This window comes from Ammospiza nelsoni, chromosome 3 (genome assembly GCF_027579445.1).
Source record: "Ammospiza nelsoni isolate bAmmNel1 chromosome 3, bAmmNel1.pri, whole genome shotgun sequence".
NCBI lineage: Eukaryota > Metazoa > Chordata > Aves > Passeriformes > Passerellidae > Ammospiza > Ammospiza nelsoni.
Window position 1 is genome coordinate 45,463,911 of NC_080635.1, and position 18,302 is coordinate 45,482,212.

At 39.6% G+C, this 18,302-nt stretch overlaps 1 protein-coding gene across 2 annotated transcripts; it reads left to right on the forward strand.

Annotated features, from left to right (window-relative positions):
• The first annotated feature begins 311 nt into the window (after nt 1-311).
• Nucleotides 312-17,527, forward strand: EDARADD (EDAR associated via death domain). Of its 2 annotated transcripts, XM_059469265.1 has the most exons (6): nt 312-418; nt 4,600-4,658; nt 5,847-5,886; nt 8,856-8,944; nt 11,710-11,755; nt 14,245-17,527. In XM_059469265.1, the coding sequence occupies exons 1-6, from the start codon at nt 388-390 to the stop codon at nt 14,619-14,621; spliced, it is 642 nt and encodes a 213-aa protein (XP_059325248.1). In that variant the 5' UTR covers nt 312-387; the 3' UTR covers nt 14,622-17,527. The 2 variants fall into 2 exon arrangements, with proteins under 2 accessions (XP_059325248.1, XP_059325249.1); XM_059469266.1 differs by lacking the exons at nt 312-418; nt 4,600-4,658 and adding an exon at nt 5,278-5,400.
• The last annotated feature ends 775 nt before the right edge of the window (nt 17,528-18,302 follow it).

The following is an 18,302-nucleotide window of genomic DNA, read 5'->3' on the forward strand; positions in this document are numbered from 1 at the left end:
TAAATGTCCGCAAGAGCAGGACAGGGAGCATTGATTTTATACTGCTGAAGCGGCTCACTCTTAAATCTGAAGTAGCACTACTTGACAAGCGGTACGTGCACTCCGTGTCTGTGGTCTCAGTGAAACACGGCGTTTTCGCTCAGGGGAGCACCTGAGTGAGGGAGGATTTAACCCGACGTATCCGCGGTATTTCCCGCTGGGAAATGCGCGCTCCCGGCAGACGCGCTTCCTACCGCGGCTCGGGACGGCCATGGGTGGGACCGACCTACCCGGCCCCGTCCCTGCCGGCGAGCCCTACCTGCGGCGGGGCGGCGCAGGAAGGGGGCGGCGCGGCGGGGCGGCGGTTCCGGGCACGTCGCGTTCCTCGCCGCGGGAGCGCCGCGCCCCATGGCCGCTCCGCAGGACCCGCTGCCCCCAGGTGAGGCCGGGGCGCCGCGGGGAGCCGGGCGGGCGGGGCGGGGATGCCCCGAGGGGCGGCGGCCGCGGCCGGGGCCCGCGGGGGTCCAGGACGGGCGGTGCGCGGGGGGCGGCCCGTGGCGCCCATCCCGGGCCGGGCGCAGCCGGGGCCGCGGCTCCTGGGAGCCAGGTGAGGAGCGTACAGCCGGCCGGGCTGAAAAGAGTTCTTAAGTTGCTCCCTTCCCCCTCCGCACACGCCAGTTAAGTACGGTAGTAATTTATCATGTGCTCTGCTGATGTGATTTAGTGTAACTTGTCTTGTCAAGCCTGCTCCAGTGTTTAGCGTGTAAGTTAGTTTGCGCTAGTTAACAGCATTTTCAAAGTACCTTTTTAAAAGGTGTTTTCTTAGGAGCCCAGAGCTCGGGTGGTTACAAAGTCCACGTGCATTAACTTACATAGTAATGGTGCAAATGAGTTTTAACACCTCACCTGTGGTGTGCCAGCATCACAGACTTTTCCATGAGCTGTCTGCTCAGACAGGGACAAAGTTTTGAGTAATTGACAGTAAACAAAAATGCACAAGTGCTGATGGACTTGGGCTTTTCAGGGTACTGAATATTCTAGTATAACTTGCCTATTCAGATCTAAATTCATGTGCCCCTAGTCAAAGCAACATTTTTTTATTTGGGTTTAGTCAAAGAGTTCATCTCTATGAGCAGCATTAGTATTAGAGTGATGCCTTGTTTAAGTTGTGCTAAGTTAAACTATTAATGTGCATGCCCAGCCTTAGTGTGGAAATGTGCATGGTTGAACTATGTAACTACAGCTGATTTCAGGGGCTTCACTCACTACTGGCGGTGTCAAGGCTGTGTTGCAGAGTAAAACTGTAACAGAGGGAATACTGCCTCTACTCCTTGGTGTTTTGTGAACCCCCTCCTGCTTAAAGGTCAAAATCCTGAGGTCTCTAAAACTTGCTTTCAGACTTCCTTCCAATGCAAGGGTGAAAAGCAGAAAAACTGTTTGCACTGGTAAGTGCAGAGCATTGCATCCCAATTATAGCAGAGGTATTGGGCAGAATGAAAAGGTGGGCAGTGGTACAAGTCTGCTGCTCCTCTTGCAGACTGGTCATACCGGGTGGGCCCTGGCAGAGCTGTGGCAGCTGCTGGGCAGCATGCAGGTGCAGAAATGAACCTCAGGAGCAACCACTGAACCTGATTTGTGTCTGTCCGAGTCAATGTGCACATGCTGACTTATGTCCATCTGAGTCAACTCAATTATGGCTCCCTGCAGAAGGGTGGGGAAGTAAATGTGGTCCAGTGTCTGTATCCTGTTGGGGCGAGTATGGTGGTAGTGATTTTGTGAGGGACCCAGGTAATGTTGTTATGAAGCTGTCTGTCAAAGTAACCATGAAATCAGACAGTCAGTCAGGTGATACCTTCAGTTCCTGTTGGCCTTTCAGCATGCAAAAACTGTGGATGGTTTACATCTGAGATAAACACAGAACTTTCCTCTCTGCTGTTTTGTGCACCTGAGTCCAGCTCTATGACATGAGCTGTGGAATGTTGGGGCAGATGCATGTGGGAAAGAGAGAAAGGACATTCAAATTGCCTTATTCACAATAATACACTAGGTCTGTGGTTTTCAGATTATCTGCCTGGTGAAGACCCAGGTGAATCATCTGCAGCCCAATAGGTGAAGTCTTTAATCTTAGGTGCAAATATTCATATACATACATGCCACTTATAAAAAACCTGGAGACTTGGTAGTAGTCTGCAGCCTAAACAAAACAATGGAAGTTACTATTCTTCAGAAAAAACTATTAAATAAAGGGAAGCAATTGAGGTATAGGAAATTAAATACAATTTAAAAATACTTTTCAGGATTGATGCTAAGCAAGAAAGATGCAGATTCTCATAACTGTGTTTATGTGTGAGACCTAGAAAGCAGGAGTGAGAGGTCCCACTGTTGTACCCCATCACCTCTTGTAAAGATACCCTTGGGTCTATCAAGTCCTTGTTTCAAATGCCTGTTTTCTCTGAGCTTCTCCAGTTTTTTCAGTGCTTCCCACTAGGTTGTGGAAAGTGAGTTACCAGTGTCAAAATGTACTTTGGTGGTCATGGAGATGTAGAGAAGATGGGGACAGCGCCCTTATAAAGCTGCAGTAGCCAGTGAGGTTCACCAAGGCTTGGATGTTCTATGGGGTCTGCCTTCACCTGCCTCAAGGCACCTCTTACATGGGAAAAAGAAAGTTCTGGGGGTTGTTTTGTTGGTTTGGCTGTTTTTTTTTTTTTTTTTTCTTTTTAAATTCATGTAAGAATCTGTAAGGAGGAGCTGAAAGGCCTCCAGAATAAACCAACAATAAGGTGTATGCTTTGCCACTGGCTTTGAGTAGAAAAACAGTGAGACTAGGAATGTCTGGGCTGGCCTTCTTCCCTAGAGCCCTTCTTTGGCTCCCAGTGCTGCCTCCTTTTTCAGCTTTCCTTTACTGGGTGGGCTTCTATTTGCCCAGCTCCTCTGCAACTTTCCACTGCAATTCCTACTAGGAGCCTCTATTTTTGCCCCTGCCCTCAAGCAATGTCTTATGCCAGCATATTGTATTTTCCCATGTCCCAGCGACTCTCAACTTCTCTGCATTTGAGAGTTTGTGCTGACTGTTGCTATCAAGGCAGGCTTTATCCAGAATATTTTAATTCCATGTTTCTGAAGCAGGTATTTATCATATACCAAAAAAGACATATGACAAGAACACGGAGTTTAGATAGTTTGTTTGTTTTCCTCTTTTGCATATAGCTTCCTAATTTGCAGTGTGAACAATGCTCAATGGCATTTTCATAGGCCTCTGCCTTTTTTGTGCCTTTGAATGTTTACATTCAGTGTGCAAAGACTGTGCTCAGCCCTTGTCATTTACACCTCTGATCATGTGCCACCTGCTTGGACAATGCCTGTGGATTTCCCGGGGGCTGTAGCACTGAAAAAGGCTTGACGTGGAATCTCAGGGACACCCAGGAACTGCTGGTGGTGGGGCTGCCTCACAGAAGCAGGAGAGAGAACAACTCTGTCCTACTGCTGCCTCCTTTGTTATTTTCAGTTTCTTGTGCTGTCCTGCACTGGTTATTGCTTCGTTCTGTTGTATTGAGTGGATTGATAGGAGTGGGTCCCCAAATAAGCAGCTATGTTAAATTAGAGCTCTTTAGAGTAGTGTCTGTGTAACTTCTGTTCTGTTTTGGGGCTCAGTGTTTATAATGTGTGCTTTGTACTTAATTTCTGAGACTCTGTTCTAAATCTACTGCTTTTTATATTCCAAAGAAGGTAATCACCAAATACTGATTACAGTCATGTCTTACTTGTTGCTGCTGAAAACTTAATGTGTACTTGCAGTAAGTGACTATTAGAGTAAGAGTGACAAGAATGAAGATCTTACCATATAATTTAAAATGTTTTTCAATTTTTGAAAACATTCTTATCAACAGAAGAGATTTCTGAAAAATATGGCAGGATGTTAAATTATAGGAGTAATTTTGTGAATCTTGTCTTCTGTATGAGATTTATTTCAGATTTTCTGTGCACTTTTGGTCAGTATTCCACTAGTATTTGTCAATTTAGCTGTTGATGCAGAGGGGTTAACATTTCATGATTCACCTACAGCTACTTTGAAGATTCATGTTTTGATTTTCTTGATATTAATATAGTAGATTTTTACTGTTCTATTGTATACAAATAATTATTTTGCTCAAATATTTTTAAATTAGTGTTTTCAATTTTCTGTTGTAATCTGATGTTCAGTCTAGTATTAATTTTTGTTGTAGTGGGTATGTTCGTTTCCTGTTTGAATTATTTCTTTGAGGAAAAAACTTCAAGGCTATCAATAGGAGAACAGAACTCAGCTTTTAGAAAATTTACTGAATTTTAGTATTTATTGCTGACATGTTTTGTGATTTTTTTCACTAGATATAGTTTGAGATTTTAGTTGAAGTCTATCTTTTGTTAGGTTAGAGTTGGGTGTCCTTTATTGCATGTAATTTCTAATGTCTGTGCTAGTAGTTCTGACATTTTCCAGTTTGTCATGTTTTCTTGTGGAAATGTGACATAATGCATGTAATGGCTGTATAGTTGTTTTACCTTGGTCAGACAAAGTAGCAAAATGTGAATTGGCAGAAATACTTTTATGACTATGCAGTGATAAAGTTTTCTTTTTTCCAGCAGATCATGCAGCAAAAGAGCCCGTGGAGGATACAGATCCAAGCACTCTTTCCTTAACAATGGTATGTGTTTCTAGTCTAGTGCAGTTGAAATCATTATAACTCTGTATGGTTATGTGATGCCACAGTGAGAGAAAACATTCAAGGATACTAACTCACACTGTCAGTGTATATACAAGATTTGACTTCACAAAAAGCCTTAATAAATTAATCTGTGCAGTCAAAGTGTAAGTAAAAATACCAACATGTATATCAGCTGAACTGGATGGTATTATCCGTGAAGCTGCCCATGGGATAACCTCCAAAGGCTCTGGCAGTGACATCTCTTCAATTTAAAAAAGTCCCAGCAACTGAGAAAAATTAGTGCTGACTTTCTTCTGTCTCATAGTTTGAACGGATAAAATAACCCACCTAGGGCTTAAAGTTTCAGCACTGCGAAGCTGTTACTACTTCCTGTAGCTGATTCTAATCATGGAAATGTAGGACCCAAGAGTAGTGCCTTAGGCAGGCCCGGCTGAGCCTCGGGAGGGACCAAACCGCGCCCTCTGGTGCTCGCTGGCACACGAGCATCGCTTGTGTCGGGATCTCAAACATCCCAGGCTCCTGCCCAGGTGGGAGTAATATGAAATTCCGTGAAAACTTTTTAAAATGCGGCTTTCTGTAAAAGCCAGACCTACTGTCATGTAAGGGCAAGAGCCATAGGGAAGGAGGTAAATGTCAGATATAATAAGTTATGTCATGCTCTGGAATTAGTAGTTGTCTCCTTAAGCTCAGTAACAACTGCTTCCTATTCCCTCTTAATCAGGTAAGTTTAAAGCAGAAGGGAAAAATATTTCTTTTTCTTTCAATGCAGTAACATTTTATTAAAAGCCTAATCTGCTAAAAGAGAGTTTGAAGTCATGTCTGTTCTTTCTGATATGCATTACCTTTTCAAGATTATCTTGCTACTTCAGTACAAAACTTCTTTCCTAAGCTCTGCTTTTTCACTAGAAATAGCTTTAAAGATACTGTAGCAAAGCAGCAATCTCTATTACTTCAAGTGCTAATCAGCATTGTTAGTAACATCTCAGTTTCCACAGAAGAATGTTGCTGTATTTGATGGTGAACAGATCAACCAGTAGCAACTTGAGAGATACAACAATAATTGTGCACTTACAAAAGCACATAAAGAAAGAGTATATAACTACTCTTTCCCCAGCATAATTGCACTCAAAATAACAAACATCTGTGTTTCTTGCCTTTTTGTAACAGACAGAAAAATATCCTGTCCAAGACACAGGAGTACCTAAAGGTAAGTATTGTGAATTCTGTCTATTCAGCTATCATTGATCTGTTGCTATCTGCAATAAAACCAGTGGTGTTACCCAACAGATTAAAATAGTCATGCTTTTTCTACATATTTGTGCTTTAAATGTAATGCCCTCTTTATTTTTGTGGTCAATTTGGTGTGTTTATCTAACTTTTGAAATTTCCTTCCCAAGTTTAGTTTTGATCTTAAAGTCACTCTAAAAATATCATCAGAAGACCTGGGTTCTTGATCTGTAAGGAAAATACTGTGGTGCCATTGAAAGACAAGGTTCAGACCACAGATAATAGAGACATCATAATGTTGGATGGTGACTTTGAAGGGACTACCAGTGCCTTCATGCTGCTAGAGATAATATCAAGAAATACCTTGTAGGTCTTTGCCTCTGACTGCATTCCCAGCCTTATAACCTGTCAACTCTTCATGCTGTCTTTTACCTTCAGCTGGTTTAATACCATCTACTGGGGAGCCTACTATTCGGTCTACTCTGCACAAGTTCCTGCCTCTCCTTGCTGAAAAAGGAGTGAGGGAGGGAGTGCAGGTTCTGAAGAAAAATACATGGATTACACAGACTGAATAGCCTCCTTATGTTTCCTTGATGTGTGGGGTGGATTTTTTTTGTTGTCATCCCAGGCTTGGCCATTGACTTTTGTCCAGGGAATGCCCTGGCAGGGGCTTGCTTGAGGAGCACTCTGCAGGTAGTGTGTTCTCCATCCTGTATTGCACAGCAGGTCTGCAGTGGGACAGCCACAGGAAACGAGGATTGTCACAATGGAAACTTGTGCTGAGGAGTGGGAGCAGTACACCACTGGGGTTAAAGAAAAGCTGGGCATTATTCTGGGGCTTGACAAAGCCAGGCAGAGGAAATGAGTGCTCCTCAGAAGTGCTGCTCAGCAGGGAAGGATCGTGTGGGATGAAGTCATAAACTAGTTTCTGTTTGTTTGCAGGCAGGTGGTTTGGTCCTTCGAAATTCTTTATTTGCACCAAAGCAATTACACTAGCACATTCTTTTCCATGTTCTGCTTTTTATTTCACCTGACGTTAGATCTTCCTCAAAATTAATTAGATAAATTAATAAATTTTAAATTTGCCAGGGCTGTTTAAAGTCCAAAATTAAATGCACCTGATTTAAAAAAGAAAGCTAAGACATAAGTAGAAAGGTCAGCACTTTCTGTAATAAGGAAGTGCACTTGGTTTATAATTATCATTTTTGCTTCCTCTTACTAAGTGTAAGAAGATGTAATTACTAATAGAGCTTAACATTTCCCCTTTGAATGTGATGCAAATACCTCTTAGTATTCTCTTCATTTCTGTAAATTCATAATTTCTCTGAGAATGGTATTTCATAGTTATTTCTATTAAAAAACCAAACTTAGAAGTGTGAGTCTGTCAACTGAAAATTGTAACAGATGTGCTGGTCTGATTCTGTATAAGAAACAATTATGTTTGTTTCAGATTTAATGTTTGAACTGACAGTATATTGGTGAGAGGGGCTGTCTGTATCTTTTATTGGTCAATTAATTAATGGGCTGTTTCGGAGCCATAACTTAAAGTTCTTGGCACCCTTTACTGATTATGAGATAAAATGGTGTTGAGGGAACTTCTTATCTTGCAGAGGTCACCTTAGTGTTTATCATGATTTGATAATAACTCTATTTCCACTCAAATATAGAATAAATCTCACAATTTCACACATATTATTTTCACAGGTTTGATGCTCATGCTTTGCATTTTCAGACAGACTTTATTTTGGGTGGGTTTTTTTTTTGTTTGGTTTTGGGATTTTGGTGTTTTTGTTTTGAGGTTTTTTTTTGGTTTTGTTTTTGTTGGTTGTTGTTGTCTCTGGACCTAGAGTCATAAAGAATAATGATGATCCTCTACCAAACATTGACATCACTGGGGATGAAATATCTTCCATCAGTCTTATAAAACCAGAAAAAGAGGAGAGCAGTGATTTTTGGTTTTCTTTTTCTTGCAAGTGTAAGGATGAATTCTTTGATCCAGATCAATTTCTTGAGTGAGTTAAGAAAATATTGCTTCTTTCTGTTATGTGATGATTCATAAAGATAATAGGGGCTCTTCAATGAGATCTTGCTGCTTAACAAACAACAAATGGAAACATACCAGTGCTACAAATGTAGTCACCCCCATGCAGTGTTCTTGGGTGTAAAAACATGTAGACTATAACCCTTTTTAAGCTTGTGTTAATGGTTGATCAGCACCTGATTTGGGGAATTATGCAAATAGTTTGATGAAGAGGACCTTACTAATAATGCAGAGCGCACAAGGTCCACAAAGGGTTTATGTATCCTTTGTATCCCATTTTGAGGGCTGAAGTGATGCTTGAAAAGTAAGTAGAATTTGTGCTGTACTAGGGAATGCTTTGTCTTTCAGTGGACTCCCAGGGCTGTTGATAAACACACTTTGAAATGGATAATCTCAGTGCTTCAGCAAATTCCTGTATAGTAGGAATCACTAGGATGAGTCCAGTTCACAAAGGGGCAGAATAAAAGATAAATATTTATGCAGTACTTATTTTAACTCTCATTTAAGTGTGATGAGAAAAGCAAAACAAAAATCAGAGTGACTTGTGACATCTTCAGCCTACTTTGTTGTGTTGGTGCAGTTATATTCTGTAGTCAGCCTTCTGAAAGAACAACATGACTCTTGCTTTAAAAATAGTGTGATGTTTGTTTAGAAAACAACTGCTACTCTAGTATCTAATCTCTGCAAGGATTATATTTCTTCTCACAGTCATGGTCTGCATTGCTGTTACAGACTCTGCTGACTTAACATTTTGGGCTTTTAATCTAGCAATTCCCAGCATTTGATCGTGATATGGAGTTATATTTTTTATGTTAGACAACTATACTATAATTTATGTTTGATAACATAAATTACTTACTATTTAAATTTGTGAGTGGAAGACCAGTGTTTCACACTCTTTGCCTTAGATGAGGAATACCTAACAGATCAAGTTACTTTGGAAATTGCATCTGTGAACATCAAGACCCTTACATCAGATTCTGGCCTAATACAACAGGTAAGAAAAATGATACTTGAATGTGAACTAAGTTACTGCTGCTAATTCAGTAAGTATGTTAACAAATAAGTATATTTTCAAACTGTATCTGGAGAGCACAAAATTATTCAGTAAAACAGACCGGAGATTTGCTTTCTTTTCAAGAGTTCAACGAAGGGAGCTTTTGTGGAGAAGAGCAAAAAAAAAAACCAAGAGATTATTTTATGATTAACACGTACTTTTTCGTTTAAATAGGTTTTGATCAATGTATAGATGTTCTGAAGAACAGCCAGCAAAGTGTTAAAGTTTTGTCATGCATGCTGTGCCTCTGATGAAAATACTTCCTGGCGAAAATAAAGCCAGGCAGTGAAGAAGTAAGGAAACCTAGATTTTGTCTTTAGGGAGGCATTAGATGGTTTTTGCTTTGATTTTGGGACACTGCTCTTCCCATAGTTGAAACATTGTCCGCTTTTTGTGACATCTTTCATTGCCGTAGGAAGGGCAATGCTGAGTGACTCCCACGCCCCATGGTTATCATCTTTCAAGTGAATGTTTTTGCTGAATTTCAAATTGATTCTCTTTGGGTTGAGCAGAAAACTTGGAGAAGAGAAATGAATGAGCATTTTCCAGCAAGATGAAGAATTAAAAGGAGTTCCTAATGCCAGAGTCTCAGCTGAATTCCATCAGAAACAAACATGGGTTTGTTATGCATTTCACAGATGATGGAGGTAACCATTCCTTCCCATCATCAAGAAGAGAGCTTAGAATCACTATAAAGATAATTCAGTGTATTAGGGTGGTAATGGTTCCACAGAGCTGGAAAACTTTCTGCTTACCTGCAGACTGCACATAAGTTTATGGCTTTGATTAGACCTGTAGAGGATGATTGGATCTTCATTTATTGCAATTACATTACAAGAAAGTTATCTTGAATAAACTTGAGTGCATCTGATATGATAATTTGGATAATGACTGGTCAGTAAAAATATGAATTTTGAGAACATGTGTGGCACAGGTAAGTATTGCTGCTTTTCTTTGTACTATTTGCAGTTATTTTTTATGCCTCATAAGGCATGTATAATGACATAAGGGCACTTAGGCATTGGCTTTCACAGTAAGGTTTGAGCTTCAATGAATTGATAAAGTCTGAGAAATGAGGTTCAGTACAGCAGTTAAGTGAACAGTATCTGCTTTTACTTTTTTTGTTTGGTTTTTGTTTGGTGTGGATTTTTTGTTTTGTTTAGTTTGTTTTTGTTTTTTTAAATTTGCTTATTTATTTCTTTTGAAGTAGGTCTCTGGGGAGGCTGAGCTGTCCTGGGAAGTTCCTCATTCTCCCCAATGAATTACTCTTCTGGGAATTTGCTCCTTGAGGCTCAGTAATAACATTCTGCCTTTTTAAGGCATTTGTTGGAGTGGAGACAATTACTATAATCAGGAACTGCAGATTTAATTTTTTTAAGTTTGTGTGCTCACATGTTGCCATGAAGGCCAACTTTGTGTTTAAAAAGCGTTGTCCAGATAAAGCTGTTGTGGTAGAAAAGTAAACTGCGGGAAGATAATGGCAGGGCTTATTTAGTTGCAATTGGCATGTGCAGTATTAGATCTCTCTTGAGCAGACAGCAGACGGTTTGATGCTGTTGCATGTGTGGTCTTGCAGCTTTCAGGGAATAAAGAAATACTGAAAACACTATGCAAATTTTTCCTTTCTTAACAAAGTCTGTAAATATTTTGGAGAGAGTTCACCTTCTTTATAATTAGATCATGAATGCATGCAAGTTCACCACGGCAACTGAAATTGCCTGTATTCTATTTTTAGTGGGTTTCTTAGTAAAGAAGGTGTAGCAGGTTGGACTAGAGTATCTTATTACACTATGTTGTTACCGATATATTGACTTTTGTTTGTATGCACAACCTGCAAAATTAAGAAGCCTGCTGTTTCAGAAGAATGACACAATACAAAAAGATCAACAATACTTCATTGCAGCTATCTAAGGGGAAAATCCCCTTCTACTTTCATCTTTAAATCCTCAACAGAAGAAAGTTATTTCACCTGGCTCCACACCTGCATAGTTAAAGTAAGGGCAGCTGCAGCTTCCCCACAGTTCTACAATCAAGGGGCTGTCCTTCCAGTTTTTAGAGGTTGCTAACTAGTAGGATTTAAATGCTACAATGTGTGTTACAGTCTCAGGCTGCTAAGTAATTTCATTATGCTTACTTATCAGACAAAACATCATTGAGGGAATGTTAACACCAAATAGGGGGAGGGTTAGATCTGATCTGCAAAAATATTCACCTCCACCTGTTGTCTGTAAAAGTTTCCTATGTACCTGAAGAAGTTCATTAAAAAAAAAATTCTCCCCTTGGCCTAGATCAACAAAACAATCCCTTACTGCTGCTTGTTACAAAATTCTTGGCTTTTACATTGCAAAACATTTTAAAAATCTTTTAAATCAAACTATATGTATTGTTAAATAACTTTTGGGTGTTTAAGAAAGAGTTAGTCAAAAGATCCAATGCTATAGCATATCATTAATAAAAATGCTGTTGTTTAGTGCATACAACCCACAGGGCAGTTTTTTATGTGCCAAAGCATGGAAATGCTGCCTGAAAAGACTCCAGATTGTTAGCAATTCCTCAAAACTATATGTATATTCCCTGTCTGATTTTACAAGTAGCTTGGGATTCTTGTAAGTAATCTCCTGCCAGTTGTAAATTAGTCAAATACTTATTTTGGTGTTCAATTGCATTGTTTTATTTTTACTTTATATTTGTTTTCCGCTTTGTAGCCAGAAGACAAAGACACACAGAGCCATACTGACGAATCGCTTTCAGGTAATATGTCAACTTTATTGTTCTCCATATTTTATTCCTAGGTTTTATTTGAAAGTGCTGTTTTAAAATCTTCTGTTTGTCATAACAAATAAGTGCCTGGATAATTAGTGCTTATGGAGCTCATTTCCTTACCAGTGTCATTTACAGCTTCCTCTTTGTTCTAAGATGATGGTGATCAATAGTGCCAACCATACAAAATATGCAAGTTGGGCTTTCCAAATACATTTAGTACCTCTTCTTTTGGAAGTGATGTGTAAATAGCTGTCAGGAGAGGGCAGAAGCTGGCAGTAGGCTGTGAGTGCTTATCCCATCATTTGTGTGAGTTCTGCTGGGGAGGGGATGTATGATATACAGTTCTCTTAGTCTAACAGTAAGAAACTGAGAGTTTCCTATTAGTAAGGCAGCTTGTCCTATCAGGTAGCATTAGGATCATGCAGTTAGTTGGGTAGTGCTTGTCAGTGTCTAGCACAGGAGCACCTTAGAAAAGCAGGATTCTTTATGATGCTTTTGATAGTCTTCCAGATGGTATAGCACAAGAAGCAGGTTGGTTTAGTTTTGTTTACTTATATCTCTGCCCTTTTACAGAGATGTTTTCTTTACCCCTTCTTCCCTGTTTCTATTGGAGGAAAAACTTTCCCTGGCAACCCTGCCAGAGTAAATTCAGATAGGGTGCTCTCCTGCCCTGTGAGCCCAGCCAGAAATTTGATTGGATTATACTATATTCATTTTGCCTTGTTTGTATAAGTAAAGGTTGGCATGAATGAAGCAAGAAAGTTTTGTCTCACTTCAGCAAGTTTAGGGTGCACAAGAAGAACAGAAGAGTTAACATACATATTCCTGTAGAGAACAGCTGCAAGGCCTGTGGAACACCTGTGAGCTAAGATGTCACCAGAACAGGTTTCCCTTTAACAGGGAAACATACAAAGGCATAACTTCTATGCCTTTGTATGAAGTTATGTGTCTGCAGTGGTGTTGTTGCTGCATGTCCTAACTTGTTGAAAACTTCAGAAGTTGTCCTTGGCCTGCTAAAAAGCCAATCTGATGAGCAATGTTACAAAATAACAATAGCTTGTTCTTTCTTTAAAAATAAATAGAACATGCATGCAGACATTATATTGTGGAATTTTCACACAATCTGACAATAATTACTGAAAATAAATAATTGATGTTAGAAAAGAGCCACAAAATCCCACAAACAAACAGCCTGAACAGATGCTGTTGTCCTTATGAGTAGGTGGCACTAACTACCAGATTTTTCCTTTGCCAGAGATACAGTTCAGGCCTCTGATACAGCACTTGTAAATTGTGTCACGGTTTTCTGTTGTTTTTAATAAATCTTTTGATTACTATCAGCCCCTTTTTCAGAGTTTTATCTGAAGTAGGACTAGCTACTTCCCCATTTCAAGCTGTGCACTGAGGTTGGAGCACAGAAACCTTATGAAAAGCTTCTAGGCTGTGTCCATTATATACTATTTGAAGATATCAGATTCCCCCTGCTTTCAAAAAGGAGCAGGGAGAGTTAAGGTCGTATCGGCTGCCAAAATGCTCAGACCATGTCCTGATGTGTTGCAGTGTTAAAGGTCTTGGATTAGAGTTTGACTAGAGGTATGACTCAAACTGGTTTCTATGTGGTTTAAAGGGTATTAATGTATACTACAGTCTGATAGCACCACATTGTTCCCAGTTTTGGGGGAGATGCTGACTATGGTGTGTAGGAGATATCTAAATGGCAATTTTCAGTATTTGATGCAGATTTTAGAACATATCACCACCTTTTTCCACCAACTTGGTATTTTTCTTTTTCTCGCACATGGAGGAGTATGCACTTTATTCCTTTTCTGATGTACCTTTAAAATAGGTTTTGTTGGCAAAACAAGGACAGTTTTTATTGCAAGAGCCCTCAAAAGCAAAGGAACATATCTACTTTTTCATTGTGTTAAAGTACTAGATGTTGGTTGTATTTGGATCTGTCAGCAGATATTCTCCTGGTGCACGTATTTCATGTTGTTTTTAAGGTAGTACCTCAGAATTCAAAGCCTTTTCCTTCGCTCTACAACGCAGGTACACAAGATGCACAGAATGCACACATAACCCTGTTGTTGATGTAAGTGGGTATTATGGTAGATTCAAGGAAGAGACTTTGTTCCAGAACAAAAAAGGGAACTATCCTAGCTCATACACTGCATTGAATCCTGTGTCTTTTCTGTACAAGTATAAATAACTTTTCCAAGTGATGTACTGTCTTCAAAAATTACTGTCTTTTTGATTAAAGCCACACTTGATTAGCGTGTAGTGAAGAGAGAAGTTTTAGAAAGTAATTTAATGAGCCCTTCATGAGAAGAAGCATTGCATATTGCTATTCTGACTTTTTCAGAAGCCGTTCAAAGAAATATAATACTCCTCAACCCTATATGCTTTTAGCTTTTTGTTGCTGGTGATACCACAGCAATAGATCCTAATTTCTTCCCATGTAATTATTTTCACTGCAGATCTCAAGAAAACCTGCAAGGAAAATGTCACCTGCTCCTTGTGCTTATTCCGTGCGCCAACCATCAGTGACATGCTCAATGATGAGGACTTGTTGTACACAGTGAGGCTAAAGCTGGATCCCTGCCATCCAACAGTGAAAAACTGGAGAAATTTAGCAAGCAAGTGGGGGATGACTTATGATGAATTGTGTTTCCTTGAACAAAAGCCCCAAAGTCCCACCTTGGAATTCTTGCTACGGAATAGTGACCGGACTGTGCAGCAGCTGATTGATCTCTGTAAATTTTATAAGAGAATTGATGTTGTGAAAGTGCTGCTGAAATGGGTGGAGGAGGAATGGCCCAAGAGAGGGAACAGAACTTACCAGAATGATTTCTAGGTCAAAGTTGTTATTCTGTATGTGTTAAATGCTAGCTACCACTGATACATTGGAAGTTTCCCTTGCAAGAGAGAGAAAGCCTGTACTGAGGGTTTGTATACTGTGTAAGCTTTATCTACTGTATACACAATGTAAGCTTTATGCCCTCAGGGTTGCAAAGACAACCTGCCAAAAGTGGATGAAATCATCCAGGTTGAGTTCTTGAGTCTGCAAATACCTTCAGTTTCTTTGCTGCTGTTCACAGCCTTCCTAAATAGAAAAGGAATGAAAAAGCCTGACTGCTTGTTTTCCTGCAGCACTTGTGAACCATATCAGTTGTGTGCTGTTGGTATTGGGGAAAGCCACAGTTAGAAGGCAAGTTTCTTGGCCTTACTGGTAATTTTCTATGTTCTACCTAGTAGAAGATGAGGTGGAATCTTTTTTTCTTCCTTTTTAGTTGTTTTTTAAGCTTTGTGACACTGTTTTTGGCACAGGAACACCTCAGTGTTCCAGGCAGCAGTTTGGATCTGAATGTTGCAATTAACTGAATATTCAACATCACAGTTGAAAAAATTAAGTCTCTTATGAACAAGAGTAGACATTAAACAATAACAGCTGTTAAACAAAATAATTACTCACATGCTACTACATCATAGTGTATATATTTACTCTAAGAGAAATCATGCAATTCAGAGAGACTTTTCAACCCATAACCTTTAGGGGCAAAAAAAACCCAATTAAAAGGCTCTGTGCTTAAAACTACTTTCCAAAGGTTTAAAGGCAGTGTACACTGTGAGTGCAGGTATCAAATCCCTCTCACTTTGCAGTGTGAGATGATGGCACCACAGGGTATTGTTAGTATTGACTGTAACTTCCCTTTTCACAGGCTGTGGTTTTCTTTACAGTTCTGTGGGTTGGCCCACTTTCTGTCCCACACCAAGGCAGTTGCAGTCTTGTGTGAAACTAGCACTATATATTGATTAGAACCACTCTAATGGAAAATGAACAGCTGAATTCACCTACAGCCCAGGTGGATAGCTATTAAAGCACTTACAGTGGTTTAGACTGATTTTTTTTAAAGGATTCTGATTGTGTGAATTACACTGTTTACATTTTAAATGTTTCAGAATTGGCCTTTCTCCTACCATTCTTCTGACATCTCAGACATGTAATATGTACATAGGTGTATATACCCAAGCACTGGCCAAGCTGTAGGGCAAAACTAGAATGGGGGTGCAGGTTGATACACTGTTTACTTTTCTTGAGTAGAAATAATAAGAATTAGTAGTGAAGCTGAGCGAAGTCTAATGCTGTATGCTGAGTTTCTTACTGTAAGAGTTTGAAAAGGGACCTCTAGTAATACTTTACTATAGACACTGAGTGATATGGTTATAGAGGAGCTAGAAGTAAAGACTAACATTTTCAAGTCAGGCACTTGTTCTGGACTGACATAAAATTAGCTTTATTTTAGTGACTTCAAGAAGCTAAAAGTCTTGTTTCAGGGTAAAGAAATTGACCTAAATTTGAGGTTTGAATTTTTAATTTTTTTTTGGAAAAGACTGGAATTTGTGATGAATTTTTTTAACCATTCCTCAAAAAAAAAAAAAAAAAAAAAAAAAGCTGCTGCTCTTTAGAACTCTAGTTTTCTAACTGTATTTTAAGGAGAAAATTTTACTGCTCTGTCTTCTTGGGGCTGGAGTTTAAGTGCTTAATGGTTCTCTTCTAAGAGTGGGTGTTTCCCAACAGATGTCTGTCAGCTCATAACTTTTGCAAATAATCTGTCTTGAGTTAGATGCTCTAGACTCAGCTTTGGGGACTATTGCTGTGGCTGGGCTGCCTGCTGTTTCAGGTCCTGCACAGGCATCCACTGCTGCTGTGCAAATAGCTCATAATGCAGCTTGTCCAACATAATTCCCATACCTTGAGCTGACTGCATGCAGGATTTAGGTTCATATGTCTGTGTGTTTGTTATTATAGATCACGACACAGTACAAAAATACATGACTCCATCAAAAGGGTGCAAGAGAGAGATTTATTACAGCAGCATTGCTTTTATACTTCTTCAAGATGTTTACACCCATCCAACATACACATTCAGTGCTCACTGTTGATAAGAGGAACAAAGTTCCCAGTAGGTGACCAGGGAGCCACATCACTCTGTGAGCCAGTCAGAGGCCATATCTCTTAACTTTCTCTCCTTCATCCTGTGTCCATGGTAACAACCTTGGTGTTCCTTCAGGAGAGATATGGGGCTTCTCCTTATCTTCAGGTGGCCCTTGCTAGCTCACAAGGACAGCACAGAATGTCTTTCCTACATGTGTTAAGTTGTTCTTCTGAGTGATGAGTGCACGCAGCTTTTCCCTCCATAACACACCACAGGTATATCTGTGTGGTATTATAATATGCTGTGCTTTGGTAGATCCAGACCAGCTAGGAGCTGGAATCTTCATCTAAGAATCAGAATGGGAATATGAAATGATGCAGTAGCATTCCTGAATCAAGGTGTTCAACTGAAATACACCCACTTTCCTGATTTCTGGGTAAAACCTGTAAAATTTTGAGGAAACACTGTCTTGTGAAGATGAGTTTGATCTCTTGAAGCTCTTCAAAAGTCAATGTCAGATGCAAGAGTTCATGTTGGATGGAAATAAAGCTGCTTCTGAGAGTTCATAGGTGGATTCAGTATAAATTCAGCTTGGAAGATTGAAAATGTTAGCCTTAAACTTCACCACACACTGGATTACTCATAGTTATACTTGAAATACTTTTTTTTCCTCCTTGTATGGCATAAATTGAGATGTACACACTTTTTCTAGTTTTATATCTGTTTACAAGATATTGGTTTTGAGTGTTCAATTTTTTCTTATGTCTTCTGTTATAATGTGTATTATTTTTAGAGGAAATATAGTTGTCAATGTTTGACTTTATTGTATTTGTTTTTATTACAGCTTGGAAAACAGCTGTTTTCCTTCTCAGCAGTCACCTTGGGATTACTGAACTATCAATTAGTTGCTCTGTGTAAAAAATACCTTATAGATGAAATTCATGATGCCTTAAATCACTTATGTTTGCAACACATACTGCTTTGAAGACAGGAAGATGTATTTTTTAAATCTTTTCTGTCTGAAAAATGGATTAATTTTGATAAGATGAACAATGTATTTATCTAGAAACTTGTAGCTGAGTTATTAAGAGAGGTAAGAAACCTGTATGGGGTGAACTTTTCCTGAATTAATAACCAATTTGATATTGAACACTAAAAAGGCTCTACTAGGCTATCAGTTTTGTTCCATGACATCCTTCTCCTATTCCTGTGTAAGACCTGCTCTCCCTTCAGGGATTTCCAGTTTTTTGCCTGCTGTCTCTGTGCCTGCAGGATGATCAGTGGCCTTTGCCACCCATTTTGGTTTCTTTGAAGCTGGCCAAACCACTATATTATTTCATTCCTGCAAGCTTATCTAAGATAAAATGAGCTTAATTACCGTTCTTCAATGACAAAGTTGCGGTGCTGTGCTGCAGGAGAACCTAGTTTTCCTGTGAGGACATCTATGGGTATCCCCAGCAAAATGGTGACAGTGTCCAGTTGTCTTACTCTATGCATGCACTTCCCTTGGATCTGTGGAGAGGAGTCCAGGATGGGTTTGGGACTGTCCTTTGGAACGTACCAAAAAGGATAGACATAGTCAGCATGGTCCCAGATGC